Source organism: Parus major, chromosome 10 (assembly GCF_001522545.3).
Source record: "Parus major isolate Abel chromosome 10, Parus_major1.1, whole genome shotgun sequence".
NCBI lineage: Eukaryota > Metazoa > Chordata > Aves > Passeriformes > Paridae > Parus > Parus major.
Genome location: NC_031779.1, coordinates 6,662,867 through 6,678,776, shown reverse-complemented (window position 1 = coordinate 6,678,776; position 15,910 = coordinate 6,662,867). Strand labels below are relative to the sequence as shown.

Genomic DNA, 15,910 nt, shown 5'->3' with positions numbered 1-15,910 from the left:
GGAACCTTTTGTATATGTACTTTTTTGCCCAGATGTCTGAAATGGTGGAGATCTCAAGAACATCAACTCTAGAGCTTCAGAGCCAGCTTGATGAATACAAGGAGAAAAATCGCAGGGAATTTATAGATCTCCAGAGGCAATTGAAGGAGAAAAATATTGAGGTAGAAAAATCACGCCTGATGAACATAAGAATGCAAGATGAGGTAATGACTCATAAATTCAGTGACAAATTCTCAACTTTGACCTAGAATTCAGTGCAGGCAGTTTTCAAGATAATGAATGTTTTTTATCATGCTTTTGTGTACTCTCATGTACATCATGAGAGGCTGATCTCAGCAGGCTTTTGAGTTTGATTTTTCATGGTGATGATCAGCATGTTATTTCTGTTGGGGAAATGGGGGTTCCTGTTTAGAACATATAAATGCAGTGTTTGACAAATGAATGCACCTCAAGTGATATGACAGGGATTCCACTGATGATCTGATGATCTTTAATGCCTGCTGCTGGAGGACTGAGAATTTAGAAATGTTTTTGATTGGGAAAAACTCATCAGTTATTTAGGAAAAACAAACAAACATGCAAAAATACATTCTTCTCTTCATTCATATGAGCCAAGGTGCAGCTTTAAATGACAAAGGTTTCTGTGCAACCAAGAATCATCCAGTCTTGAGTGTCTGCCTCGTTATATGTAAATTTTGCCATAAAGACAATCCAGTCTTTTAAAAATTTGCATATACCTGCTCTCCAGTTGGAAAAATTATGAGAATACATTGGTCACAGATGGTTTCTCTGTCCGGGATGTTTCAGTAGTAGGATTTTTCCAGTTTCCTCTCCCCTTAGAAAATTTGTTTTAAATTAAATTTAAAAGAACAGCAATAGAAGAAAGAGTAGTTCCTGTATTTTGTTGTGTCTTCCTTCTATATTTATTCCATTCAGGGATGGCGAGCCTTTGTAAAGGGATGAAGACTCTTGATGAGAAATGAAAGATAAAACAGTGATTTTGAGAACATAGCTCTTGAGTTGAATGAAGTTGTATTAATACATACATCAAACATGTAAATGTATGTTTATGCAGTGTAAACACTCTGTGTTTGCAGTTACTAAAAATAATTCTAGTGTCATCTATTACAATTACAAAACAAATACAGAGAAAAAAAAATAAAGAGTAAAATAAACTGTTATTTGACAAAAAGATAATCCAAACAGTATACAAAGGACAAAATAGTAGTAACTGTGGAATTTGACATCTCCATGAGGCAATATGCTAGGGCTTTAAAATGTAATATGGCAACTAACTGCAAAAGAGGAAACAAAATATAGGAAAGGCAGGTTAAACAGCTGACTTTCTGAGACTAAATATCCAGGAAAATTGAAACTCTTTATTACCACTATCTCCTTTGTGTTTAACAAGTATAAATAGTCCTTCCATTGAACATGAAAGTCTGTTGTCTATCAAAATTCTCCTGGCTAGGTGTCACAGTGCACAAAAAAAATATCCTTTCTGAGAGTCTCATCAAAAGCCAAGGATTGTAATGATCATGGCAACATGAGTATCATGTTGGTTGAGTAGAAAAACAATACATCAGTCTTGTGAGGCAATATGGGAGTTCTTCCCTGCTGCATCTGTTCTGGGTTCTGTGTGGATTCACAGAAGATACTCATCTTGAAAGCTGACAATTCAATGTCGTTCTGAAACATTAAATGCATCTAAAAGGATATTAATGTACACATCCCTGCACTTAACCAGCTGTTCACCAAGTCATGCAAGTATCAGGACTTAGAACTCTGAATGTTCACTGATACATTATTTTAGCTTCATTACTAAAATAAGCACTTGAAACAGAGGAAGAATGTGGAAAACCATTAAGGAAAAAAACCTTTCATCCTATATTATATATCTCTTACAAGTTAAGTTACACACACAAGGAATGGTCATGATTTCTCCTAAAACCCCTCTCACTAATTATATATATATTTAAAGTACCATGAAGGTTTTCCAGATAATATTATTGAGGACACACAGTTGAATAGGGAACTTTTGTCCTCAGCAGGTAGCTCAACTGTATCTAATATCTAAAGAACCACACCATGGATAATTTTCAGTGTAAAACATGTAGCATGAAGCATCTCATCGTAGGTCATAATCCAAGTTTATTTTCTTGGTGCCATCTTGTGGATAAAACAAAAATTACTGTGAAAAGCCAGTAACTTGGTGGAATTCCTGTCATGCATCCAGATCTGCTGTGTTTGCAGTGAGCCCCCTTTACTGCCATCCCTTGTTTATAGGAAGTACAAAGTGTATTCCCATGATCTTATTGCTTCAGATGCGCCTGATGGAAGAAAACCTGAGGGACCACCAGAGAGCTCAGGATGAGGCAATAACAAAAACTCAGTTACTGGAACAGACTGTGAAAAGTTTGGAGTATGAACTGGAAGCCAAAAACCACTTAAAAGACGATCGGGCGAGACAAATCAAACTAATGGAGGTAAAAGACATTCGTATGGGTTTCTTTTTTTTTTGAAGAGATGAAAGTAATTTTGGTGTTTCACATGGATTCTGCTTGGAAGGAATCAAAATAGCTTCATGTTGTTGAAAATCCTTGTAGTATTACTGCAGAAAATAATGTATATTTTAAAGGTGATTTGTTAGCATATCTATTGTAACATGATATGTTCTAAATTAGAATTTTCTCTTGTAATTTTAATTAACTTCTTTTTAATTTATCTTATCTAGAGCTTGTCATGAAAATTTGCATGACTTTCATTTCTAGGCCCATCATTCAGAACTTAAAAAATATTTAAAAGTTTTAGCCTTTGATATCAATTCATTTCAGGAGTCTGAATAACATTGTAACTCTAACTTCTTACAGGGCATCATAACTGTTCAGTTCAACTAGGCTGTTATTTGACTTTCATAAACAAACATTTCTATGTCATTGTACTCGGATAAACAGAAATTTGTCTTTCAAATATATAATGTAATGCAGACACTCAAAGTCTCAATAGAAGCATTACAGAATTTCTCTTATATTCTTGAAATTGTTTGGAGTGATAATAAAAGGAAACAAAATGTTTATTTTATGTCTGTCAAACAAATTTACTGTAAAGCTTTATCTACCTGCCATGTCTTTTGCTGTGTGTTTTGAGGCATTTCAGTTTCCAAGCTTAGTCTTTCAGACACTACGGGTCCTTGAAGTTTAAAGAAGAACACCCTGATAGCAATCTGAGGAGGATGGAAAATGATAGCAATCTGAAGAGGAAAGTAGTATGTTGAGGTTGCTTTTCTTTGTTCCACTTAGGATAAGTTGTCTCACCTGGAACTTGAGCTTGATGAAGAAAAGAATAATTCAGATTTGTTGTCTGAGAGGATCAGCAGGTGCAGAGAACAGGTACTTGAACAAGTCTTCCGGCTTTTGTTTAATGATTCTATGAAAAAGTGTTATTAGGATCACAATCAATATTGATCAACTAAATAATGATTAGCAATAAGGTTTATATGCTATACTTGAGCACAGCATGTAAATCCAAAAAACCCAAGGTTCACAAACATGATTAAATATGCTCCCTCCACATCATCACAGACCATTTTTTTCCTGTTGTTCTAACTGGAAAACAGGATGTATATAAAGACTGAAGACCAATAAGCCTGTTGTGAAGAGTCTCTTATATTGAAAGATCACAATTTTAATCATACTGAAAAGTAATTCAGCATAATAGACTCTTAATTTCAAAGAAGGAAGAGGAGGAGCTTTAGGAAATTGTGGAATTACTTAGTGAAATCAGCTGAACCAAGGATGCTAGCCAGTTTCAACAGAGAGGAAGCTTGATTTTCATTACAAGTGTAAAAACTGGTTAAGATATGTCAAAGGCAAGACAATTGGAAAGTTTTCCACATGAAAACATCAGTCCTTTGTTTGAGAAGTGTAATGTAAGTTGATAACCCAGAAAGATGAGAAGAAGGATTTATTATTGAGCATTTATTAATGTCTCATGGGGCAGAAAATGTAGATAAATACTTGCCAAGCTAAGTGAGACCTATTACAGCAAGTCAAACAAGCAACAAAAAAATAACAAAAAAAAGGCTTTTGTCTGTGTAAGTAGAGGGAAGAAGTTGTGGAGACTGTATGGTGAGGCCACAGTCAAAATAAAAAGTAATCCAGGTATTCCCTCTCAAATAAAGGAACATTTTACCTCTGTCTTCAATAAAGCCTGTGAATGTGCACGTGGGGGAATTGGAGTGAGTGGATCGGAAATGAGACCATTGAGTTGGAAATTACCAAGTCTTAGGAGAATTAGGAGTTCATTGGTTTGAAGACAGAGGCCTTAATAATATTATTCATGATTTTTGAATGAACTGACACAAGAAATTATAAGTCCTATAATAAACTATAAAGTAAAGTATAGGGCCTGATTACTGCAAAAGTAGCCAGACATCCATGGCTGAGTAGTCAGGATCATGCAAATGTTGTAATAGTTCAGGGAAAGAAATACAGTGATGTGGCTGTCTTGGAATATCATGGCCTAGATAATATTCTTTGCCTTATTTTTGCTTTCTGAACGATGTGAAACTGATGCATAACTCATTGCAGCACATCTGCTGCTGTAACTCTGCATGAAGTACTACAGCTCACAGTAATTTCCTAGAAGCTCAGGGGACAATTAGCATTGAGACACCCACAATAATCTGTTCTGTTCTCATTTCTTCTTCTCCAGAAAAAAAAAGAACTACTGACATTCTTTTGAGTAGCTGTAGCTTCAGAGGGAGAACAGAAAGTAAAATCTTAGTTTCTGTGTCTTTTTAATGAAATTCTGTGTTCCACTGAGACAGCTGGGAGTTTAAAGTGAGGTAGAGCTCAGCTTTCTCTCACACATCCTTGAAGCATGAAGGCACCATTACTGCTTTGTTTGAACTCAGGTTACTGAGATTCTATTTGATTGGAATAAAGACTTTCTGCTATTGTTCCATTGATATTGTCCAGACTCCTATAGTCTCCTATACAGACTCAGTGGGTGAAATAGAATGTAAAGGACCTATAATAATGTGGGGTCAGGCTGTTGTTAAAGCAGGAAGCCTTTAATACTGGATTCTGTGCTGTGTTGTAAACCTGGGATAAAAGAACTTTAGTCATAGCTGCTATGGAAGTTAATTTGCTAACTGAATGGAAACCTAAAATACAGTTTGGTGACTAAAATGTTACATAATGGGTAAAAGACGTATTTATTTTGAGGTCTGGAATTTCTCATTTCACACATGAGTTATAAAGGTTGCTTTGTTTTGATTTTATGCCAGAATGACTAAGTAGTCAAATTACTAAAGAGTATTTCAGGGTCTGCTAAGCATTTATAATGACATGAGAAATTATAATGGATTTATTTTGGTAATATCTGTATTCCTCTACATTTTTAAAACTATTATTATAAATATGTTATTTTAACATACTGATAATGAACTATAATACTGAAATTTCCAGTAAAAACAAATTTATACAACTGTTTCTATTTTACATAAAGCTGAATGTTTGAATAAACATTGGCAAGACTAATAGTGCACATTTCTCTTGCCATGAAATGTTATTCTTTTTTAATTTAAACAGCCTTTTCAATCTGAATGACTGCATGACACACTGTTTTCATCTCATTTTGTGTTGTTCTCAAGAAGTACCACAGCAGAGTGGAAACAGAAAAAAAAAAATTTGGGGAAAAGTGGGTCATATCCTATTAGTTTTTAAATGATAATGTATTATTAACTCTAGAAGGTCCAAAATACTCAAGCCACACTACTACAGACACATGGAAAGCTAGAGCACTCAACTGCTCTTTGAGTCTAAAGTGAGCAGGGACAGGACATATTTTAATAAGTGATTTTTTTCCTATGAACAAGTGAAATGAAGTATCTCTTGCCGTATTGACTTTGCAAACATAATTGAAAAACCCTCACAATACCCTCATCAATTCTTGTGCTCTGTGAAAATGTGAGCAAGAGACTATTGATTTCAGAGTTGTTTCCAGTAAGGGTGAAAAATTATTAGTTTTCATGATGATTTTAGCATCTGACCTGCATAATTCACTTCCTTTTGGTCGTGTTCCCAGTGGAGAGCTGGATATCTGCTCTTTAGCTGGCACTGGCTGTAGGAAGCAAAGAAATGAAAATCTGGATATGAAGATTGTTTTTCAGTTTTGAAGCACCAAAGGGATCTGTTTAGCTTTAGCTTTCTTCTTGATTAATCAGTGTTTTTTTTGATCACATACTTGGAAATTGTCTAAGACATATATATATATATTTGTGTGTATATATATGTATGTATGTATATGTGTGTGTATATATATGTATGTACGTATATGTGTGTGTATATATACATGTGCTACTTAGGAATTAACAAGAAACATAGGCTGCAAACCTGTTACACAGTGAACAATACTGATGTTCAATAATAATCTAATTTATTATTAGAAATCAATTTCTTTCACTGTAATGAATTGAACAGCTGCTTTTAATCCTAAAGCTGGCACAAAATGATAAAGCTTTGTAAAATCTGATACAATTGCTTTTCTCAATTCTTTGTTATTAGCATTCTTCAAATCCAGCTGTGGTAAGTGTTGCTTTAAGCTGCAAAAATTTCTATTCTTTTAACACAAGTATCATATATTAGACATAGTTAGACATATTAGACACAAGTATCATGTATTTCCTATTTATCAAGTATAGGAAAGGTAGAACATGGAACATGATGTCCCACATGGTATATACACAGAGTATGGCCATGAAACCGGTACACCTTACAGCTGTGAAATAAGTGGAATTTCAAGCACATTTTGGCAGACAACTTCTTTTCTCATTTGTGCATATTAATTTTGTGTTTACTGTTGAAAAACATAAAAAGATAAAACAGTTTATATCTTCTCCAGCAAGAATTTTATCTGCTGCCCTTTCCTTTTAACAAGCTCTTGTATATATTTGCATGTAGCTTTCTGATCCTAATCAGATTTAGCACTTTTTCTCTCTCCCACTACCTTTCTGTGAGGTCGCTTTTACCAAGAGGTGTCCAACAACAGTAGCAGTCATCTTGGAAATATAATAATTGTCCTCTAAATAATTCCTTAGTTTGAATCTTGGGAAGGCTGCACAAATTTGTTACAGCCTCTGAGCACAGTAAGAGCACAGTAGAACCTCAGAGTGGTCCATTAAGCAAGTTCCTACATAAAACAAAACCCCTTTCTTCAATTAACAGCTACATGTTTAATTAGTCATTCATTTTACCACAAATTTAGCTGTATTTTTTCCTGTCTTGCTAAAGCAATTACAGCAGAATAAATTCTATGTAATCCCTCACATTATAACTTTTTTCATCTCTTTCATTAAAAAATACAGCTATTATACACGTGATTCCAATTTGTCTATAAAATAATACTTTACTATATAATATTTTACTGTATAACATATAAAACACTGTTATTATTAGTCTTCCATGTGACAATGAGAGCTTTTAAGCAATTACTCAGCTGTTGAGAACACAGCCACATGCTGCCATTGGTATTCTAGGAGCTGTTATGACTTTAGTTTTCAGGAATGCCTTCTACTCTTCTGTTCCCATCCTGTGCCATAACAGATGCAACTGCATGCATTGCTGCCATTATTTGTATTCATATATCAATTTCCAGGCTCCAGAAACAGTGCAAATTACTTCCTTTAACCACGATTAACTGAAAATGTTTCTTTTAATATTATAATGTGGTTAAAAAATAAGGCCTAGGGTAAATTTTCATCTGCTGTACTTGTTTAACCTTCACATTCTTAACATTGCTTTTGGATTTTTTTTATGCAAGAATTCCCAAGGGCTTTTGAAAGACCTTTACTGAGATAAATCTGTAACTGAGATTTGCTCAAGTGGGATGGTGTGTTTATGCAAGTTCTTATGTAACTGATGTAAAGCAGGGAAGAATGCTGTGGCCACTGGAATCTTTATCAGTCTGTTTCTTTGCAGGTACAGTAATTGATACAGATATTCACTGTGTTCCCCAGATGATATCTATCATAATAAATCCTGTGCAGTGTAAACCACAAATGCTGTGGTAACATTTACTGTGCCTGTAGAAGCATTTTTAGGGATTTGGGAAGCAAGATAAGTATTTCAATAGCCCTACAAACTTTATTCTTTAGCACCAAAGTTTCAGTAGCAACTGTTAGGCAGTTTAGAGTTTTCTTTGCCCTCAATTTTTTTTTCCAATCAAATCCAATAGTGAGGTAAAACAAACTAATTCTGCATTCTTATCTTACATCTCTATTGAATAGGTAGCTTTTTAACATCTTTACACATGGAGAATGTATCTTCCTTGTGGTTGTTGAATGTGGAGCAGAAATATTAACAGAAACTGTAGACAAAGCTGACTTTTAACAAAACAAGCAAAACCTACCCCCTCTCCAAATCTAGAGGTTGGTGCCCCTCCAGTACAGCAGACATAAAATTGACTGAAGGAGGGGAGCAATGTTCGTATCCATCATGCAGCAGTCTGTTGAAAAAGAGCTTTTACTACTCCCATACATACAGAAAACTGCAATTCTCTGTGGAGTGTTTCACTGAGTTCTAGACACTTGTCTGCAGGTACCAGCTTGTGTTTAACAAAGATAAACTTAACTTTGACTAGTCAGCAGCTTAAAAGTAAGGTGCTGTTTTAGAGGTTCAGACTTAAGTATGAAAACAACTGGAAAAGATGTTTGAAGATGGATGTGATGTTTCAGAACTCAGTGTCCTGACACATGATGTGTCCCTCATACAACAGCTTAGAGTTCAGTTCCTTGCTATAGAATGTATATGATAAACATCAACAATATCCAATGTGGATGTGAAGTGCCTAGAACAAGTATTGGGAATAACATGGACTTCCTGAAGCAGAATTTTTTTTCAAGATTGTAGCTGTAAAACTCATCTGACATCATGTATATGTCTTGAGTTCTGAGAAAGAACATATTGCTTATTGCATAGGTATATGTAGTTTATATGTGTGCATACACACGGTATCATATAGATAAATGTTATTTAAGTCTCTTATTAAAATTTCTGTCTTCTTTCTCTAATAGATTGAACAAATGAGGACAGAGCTACTTCAGGAAAGAGCTATAAAGCAAGACTTGGAGTGTGACAAAATTTCATTGGAAAGACAGGTAATTATGACTGGTTGTAAATTACCAGTTTTGGAGGAGCTGTTCTGCCAAGGCTTAACAGTACTTCAGGAACACTGTTGAATATATATCAAATAATTGTGATTTTAGTTGAGTGTTTTCTTCTGTAGTAGTAAATAATTCTTCTGCTGTTCAGTGGTCTTTGAAAGCAAGATTACTTATCATAGCCCTTAGGTGAGATCCAGAGGGAAGCTATCTCAACAAGTCATAGTATTATTTAAAAACTCAAGAATATAAAACAGATTGTAAAGGGAATTTAGAGAATGTGTTAGTACAACACACCTAATTAGGTGCCTTCAATTATGTGACATTGATCTCATCTTAATTGTTTGAGAAAAAAGAATGCCACCTACTGGTATATACTATGTACATTCTCATACTTTAGTTCTGAGTTTCCTGTCATAGTGCTTTTGCCTGTTTTTGAGACCTGAGATCATGCTTTGAATTTCTCTAACAAAGAGCTTTAGTTTTCTGTTCATCATGTAATTCTTTATTTGTTGGTTTTTGGTTTTTTTCCTGTCAACTCTTTGACTAAGTCCCCATTGAAAACCTGTATTACCTAGCCTCAGAAAAATCTTAGCAAAAGGTCTCCTTTTACAAATATTTTTCAAACTATTTTTGTATTAGGAGTGGCATCAGAGAGTTAAGAAAGGCAGGGGAACACCCCAGTAACAACTTTAATAAAGTAAAGTGGTATTGGATGTAAATAATTCCTTTGTCTACTTGTTCTAGCCATACACCAGTGATTTACAGGGCAAGAACACCGAATTTTACAAAATAATTGGGTGGAACATAAGACAGATCTTACAAAGTATTTGGGAAAGAAAAGGCATATTAAAAAGTACTGCTGGAAGGGGCTACCAAACTGTCTGAGGTTTAAGGGTCCATTTATTCCTAAAGCTTAAACCAAAGCTGAACAGTAAATTCTTTTCAATAAGCCACATTAGTAGAAAATTTGTTTGTAGTAAACTGTAAAATCTCAATTACTTTCCATGTTCACTAAATACTATATTGATCACTGTACATACTGATACATGTTTTCCTGGAGACGTGAATTTGGTGTTAAGGTGATATTTGTCAATCTGAGTAATTGTGTATTAACCAAGTGTGTTCCAACTATAGAACAAGGACTTGAAAAGCCGAATTCTTCACCTGGAGGGCTCTTACCGATCCAGTAAGGAGGGACTTGTTGCTCAGATGGAGGCAAGGATCACAGAGCTGGAAGAGCGACTTGCAAATGAAGAGAGGTAAAACCAGTTATATCAAGATCAAAACATGCATGTTTATGTTTGTTATTATTATGGCCTCTTGCTAATATTAAATCTATTACAACTAACTTGGGATTTTTTTCACCGAATTAAAATGGTTACTGTTTCATAAAAGTATTGCAAATTTTCATTTTGGCTGCAAGCACAGTAGCAGTTTGTCTTAAAATTTAAAACTGGGCACAGTGCTAACATGGTTCCATAGCTCCTTATTTTATAAAATGGAACAGGCTTAGAAATATTAACTGTACCTTGAGACATCTACTTTCATGTTTGCTTTTTGTTTGTTCTTAGAGGCGTGTATTTTTGTTGCAAAATGTTGCTGTAGTGGCAGAAGTAGTTCTCCTTAGTCATTTCTACTTATGAACAAATTCCTCAATATGTTGCATGCATTCAGTAAGTCCAAGCAGGGAGCCTAAGTGTTTGTTTAATTTTTAAAAGATTGTTAAGAAATTAAATTAACAGGATTTGGAGTATTTCAGTTCCTTTTTTACAAACCTGTCTTTTGTTGGTTTTGTTTTTTCCCTAGGGATAGAGCCAATTTCCAACTAAGTAACCGCAGACTTGAGAGGAAAGTGAAGGAGTTAATGTTGCAAGTAGATGATGAACATCTGTCACTGACTGATCAGAAGGACCAGGTAGAGGGAAAGACTAACATGCAAATATCTGATATTAATCCTACTAGCATAAACCATCATATGTAAAAGATACAAGATGAATGGAGGTAGATTCTGATTACTCTGTTTATGAATTCCCATTTAGTGATATTTGCAGCTGCTATTGCATCATGTGCTTTTTTCTAATACTAAATTGTTATTAATTGTGAAAATTATTAAAAGAAAGCAGTTACAGAAGCAATGCTAATTTAAGAAATAAAGCAAATAACAGAGAATAATTGATCCTATAAATACACCAACAAGTAACATATTCTGTCTTGCCACCATAAAATCTTGTTTTTAAAAAAAGCCATTTACTGTTAAATATGGGCTGTAAGTCTAAACACACACTGATGTTCTAATAGCAATGTGTTCTACCATTACTGGTGGTCTTTGTTGATTAAAACATGGATTGTTTCAGCACATGAGCCAACAGTTAATATTCTGCCTGGAGAATGAACAGCGTGTTTCAAATTGCAGACATCCATTAGAGGAATGATCTTTAAAAATCCTCTGGGTTTTTGAAATGTATCTTATAGTATCTGTCAAAGTTTCTTAACTTAGACACCCTTTTAACTCTACTCTGTCATAATTGATAACCAGCTCTTGCTATCACATAATACTGTCTTACTCTAGTGAAGCTCTCTTTGCTTGTTGCTGGTTTTTCTTTGTGAAAAAACCATATCACATTATTTTTCTTAAAGTCTAATGCTGACTTTCAAATATTTCTGAAGCAGAGGATTACAGTGTCACTACACTGGCAAAGTTTTGTCTTTATTCTCCCTCTCATAGATGCTGGAAGAATAAAATTCCTTTATTAAAATAGTCCTCTAATCAGATGACATGTAAATATTGCAGTTGAGTTTGCGTTTGAAAGCAATGAAACGTCAAGTTGAAGAAGCTGAAGAAGAAATAGACAGACTGGAAAATGCTAAAAAGAAACTTCAGAGAGAACTTGAAGAGCAACTAGACATAAATGAACAATTGCAAGGACAGCTTAACACTGCAAAAAAAGAATTAAGGTAGGATGAGTTGTCAGATCTTCCAGTTCTGTATCACATCACTTCTCACACGTTTGACTGCTTGCGTCTGTAGTCCATAAACTGAGGGCTTTCGCTACAAGTTTGTCATCAGCACACACAGTTTGACACAGACCTGTGAAACTCTTTAGGTGTCCCAGCCTTCTTTCCCCAGATCTCCCTTCTGAATAAAGTCATTGAGGCAGGGAATATAAAATGGAAAAAAGTGGTGGGACTTGACACTCTTACCATTTGTAGCAGTAAAAATTTCCCTAATAGCTGAGAGGTACAGTCATCCTGTGTTAGTTTTCCTTGGCCATCTGGGAACATCCCAGTGTGCAAAGTTTAGAGTTTCCTCTCTCTGCCACTTTAGTTAGAGGTGCTTGAAAATTTGATTGTTCTATCCCATGCATGTTTCGTTCATGTAATATGTCTATGATAAAGTGCCCCTGCCCGAGTACTTTGACATCCTTCAAAAATGTAAATCCTGCCTGTCAATGTTTAAAGCTTTGTGTGTTCTGTGTGTAGATGTGCTGTTTTAATAGCAAATATGTGTGGTTTTGCTTTAGTAGACTGAAGAAGTCACCAAGTAAAGTGTTGGCTGATTCTGATGATGATGACGACGACGACGATGATTTCAGCACGGATGGTGATAGTCTTTGTGAAATACCTTCAGGAAATAATTTCTCAAAAGATGATGACACAAAAATCTAAATAAGTATGGATTCAATTGCTTGAAAGTACTGGAAGAATAACAAATTATCAAGAAACTGGATATTCTAGAAGCCAAATGACATAAAGGGATTTAAGAGTTGGGAACATAATGTTTCCATCCATACTGTGCCATTTTCTTATTTAGATCTCCACTGTTTATTATAGAAAACAGGATTGCATTATAAAACAGCTATAAACATATATATATATATATATATAAAACTGCTAATGAAAATGTGGAGATAATGTTTCACATTGAAAATGGGATTTTGCAAAATTCTGTTTGAGTAAAAAGCCATCTGATAGTAATTCAAAATTAGTTTTTAGTTATCAAAAGCTTTTCCCTAAAATTAAGGAAACTATGGAAGATTATTTAATAATTGTAAGTAAGGGGAAATTATGTAAAAAATGTAAATATTTTAAATTTGATCTTTTTATTGACTACTTTAGTATTATTTTGTAAAGTTTCAAATATTATATAAATCAGTTTGATATGTAAAATCTTAAGGTTCCTATTGAATGCTATGTTTGGATTTTCACTAAGAGGAAAACAGATGATAATTAATACATTTCATGCATTACAGAGCAGATTCATAGTTCCTGGGCCAGGAAGTATATTTTGAAACCAGTATAGGTTTTATTATATGTGTTCTGTATATTAGAGGTCAAATGTTAATGCTGCCTGTTGACTTTAAAAGGACCATCACATCTACTTGAGAGAGGCTTGGCTTCAACTTCTTTGTGAACTTAATTTGGGAATCCTTCTGTTCTTAGTAAGGAAGGGTGAGAGTGATGTCAGTTCTTACTTGGTATCTTTCATTTCCTGAAAGGAAGTCAGATCTGTCAGAGGCAGAATGCTAATAGGCCTGCTGATTTCAGTACATTGGGACAATCTTGTCTTGCAAGTTTCTAAAGAGTCCCGCTTGTTCCAGTGAAATTAGTTGTGGTCTTTGAAATAAGTACATGCTTGAATCTGTTAATTGATATGAAAATTTTATGCTGCTGGCAAGAAATTGCACCAAGGAAACAGAAAGCATGTAATCTGATTTTTCTTCTGGACCTTCTACTTCTGATATATTGCAGTGCAGGATCACGTCTGCAGATATATATTAGTATTTCTGTTTACAGAAGTATCTATCTGTTCAACAAACTTTGTGGGAAATTTAAAGGAAAGAGCACTGAGGATTTTATTTTAAAAACAGTTTCTATTTTGTTGCTAAAAATATTTTTTTGCCATTTATGTTACATCAGACTGGTTTTGCTCCTTTGCAAACCTAGAATTCTAAGGAAAGGTCATTACTACAAAATGTTGTTAATAAACCATGGTTAGGTCCTTTCTATGTATCAGTATTTGTCCTCAGTTACAGGTTAGTGAGCACTTCATGGATTTGAGCAAGTAATCATAGAATTGTAAAAAAAATACTTTGAACTGAAGTTGCTGGGAGCTTCCATTATTCCCACAAAGGAATCTGCTGCACAGAACAAATTTAACAGCTCTGACAGTGAGGCTGACAGATGTGGTTAAGGCAAAAGTCCTGACAATGGCAGTATCCATTTTCATACATTTACATGAAATGGAACTCCTGCCTGCGAGGTCAGAAATGCATTCCTGCATAGCAGATCAGACTCTTTGCTGTGTAATTCCCTTCAACTTGCTTTTGATAATTTGAGTTACATGGGAAATAATAGGAACGGCATAGTTGTAATACTTTGTCCCTGAATCTTGTATCTTTTCCAGTAGCAGACATGGGGAATATTTGCAGTATTGGCATTACTATTTTGACATCACAGAAACAACCTTTCATCCAAGAAGACCCGTGCTACACTGTACCGACAATCATCATAGAAACTGCTGTGATTTATTTGTTGTTTCATTTGCATGTTTATGTAGACATTTACTTCAAGCAACTGATTCCAGTCTCCAGTACTCTATCCTGTAATGTTCATAGATGACTTCTTTCAAACCACTGGAAAAAAAATCACTTAATATTGCATCTACCTCCAGTTACACTAAACTGTAAAAGAAAAATTCACTTAAAATAAACAGTCAGTGCTCTCAGTTCTACTTTGTGAATATAGCTTGATATGACAATTGAATTTCATAGAGAAGACATATGTTTAAAACATAACAAGAAAATAATTATCTGGGAAATACTGATGCTGTAAACAAATTTCTGTATTTTCTTCTCTTTGGATAGCTACTTTCTTTGTAACTTGTAAAGCAGGTTGCAGGTGTACATCTAGAAGACTCCTCATTTTATCTAGAAGGAAGAAGACACTATCATTGCAGACTCCTACTTGCAGCGATCCTTCTTAGTGAACCTCCCTCCCCACCTGTGTTTTCAGAAAAAGGACTTGTCATTAGTTTGTTCATTTGACCTGCCAGTGGCATTTCCCCTTTAAAATTCTCAAATAATATTACTGAAAGTCTTAAGACACTGAAAAGGATATTTCAATTCATTCTGTAAGCAGCTGGTAGCTCTGTTTCTCGTTACATGTTAACTATGGTGATGGTAAAATTATCTTCATTGACACAAACAAAATTTTTAAGAGTTTATGGTCATCTTATTTGTTCACTTCACCTCCTGTTTGCTCTGATCAAAGCTCATCTTCAGTCAAAGTTTAGTTTAGAAAAATTTCCTGTTTCTTTCATGTAATCTATTTTTAAATTAATTTCAGAAGAAGCTCTTGACCCATAAAAGGAAGCAAGAGGGGGGTATATATAAAGAAACAGAGTTACAAGACATTCAGTGCCTAGAAGTTTGTATAAACATCAGAGTTGCCAGTATATTGCAGAGACATGGCTTGAATTCTGAGCTGTAGAGAACTTCAGTTTTCTTCCACAGTACTAAATATCTCTTAAACAAACAGACCCAAGCTAAATCATGTTTTATATTAGCCTAAACTGATGACTTTTATAGTGGATGCTTGTCTCTCAGTGTAAGTAATCTATAGTGAACAGTGAACTTTTTGTCCTTTCTGGGATTAATGGCCTTGGTTTTCTGTTTTTGTAGATAGGAGAAGACAAATTACTTCTACAAGAGTTTTTTTTTTGGTTTTAAATCACCAACATTTGGC

At 34.6% G+C, this 15,910-nt stretch overlaps 1 protein-coding gene across 5 annotated transcripts in view; it reads left to right on the top strand.

Moving 5' to 3' along the window:
• CGNL1 (cingulin like 1) overlaps positions 1-14,972 on the top strand; it is a 54,857-nt gene extending 39,885 nt beyond the window's left edge. For 3 of the 5 annotated variants that reach the window (XM_033517034.1, XM_015638547.3, XM_015638545.3), the window contains 8 exons: positions 33-203; positions 2,325-2,486; positions 3,300-3,389; positions 9,077-9,160; positions 10,301-10,425; positions 10,973-11,081; positions 11,958-12,121; positions 12,688-14,972. In XM_033517034.1, coding sequence (XP_033372925.1) covers positions 33-203; positions 2,325-2,486; positions 3,300-3,389; positions 9,077-9,160; positions 10,301-10,425; positions 10,973-11,081; positions 11,958-12,121; positions 12,688-12,832 — 1,050 coding nt within the window. In that variant the 3' untranslated portion in view covers positions 12,833-14,972. Of the gene's footprint in view, positions 1-32; positions 204-2,324; positions 2,487-3,299; positions 3,390-9,076; positions 9,161-10,300; positions 10,426-10,972; positions 11,082-11,891; positions 12,122-12,687 lie in introns of all 5 variants that reach the window. The other 2 variants (XR_001523461.2, XM_015638544.2) reach the window with 2 other exon arrangements.
• The last annotated feature ends 938 nt before the right edge of the window (positions 14,973-15,910 follow it).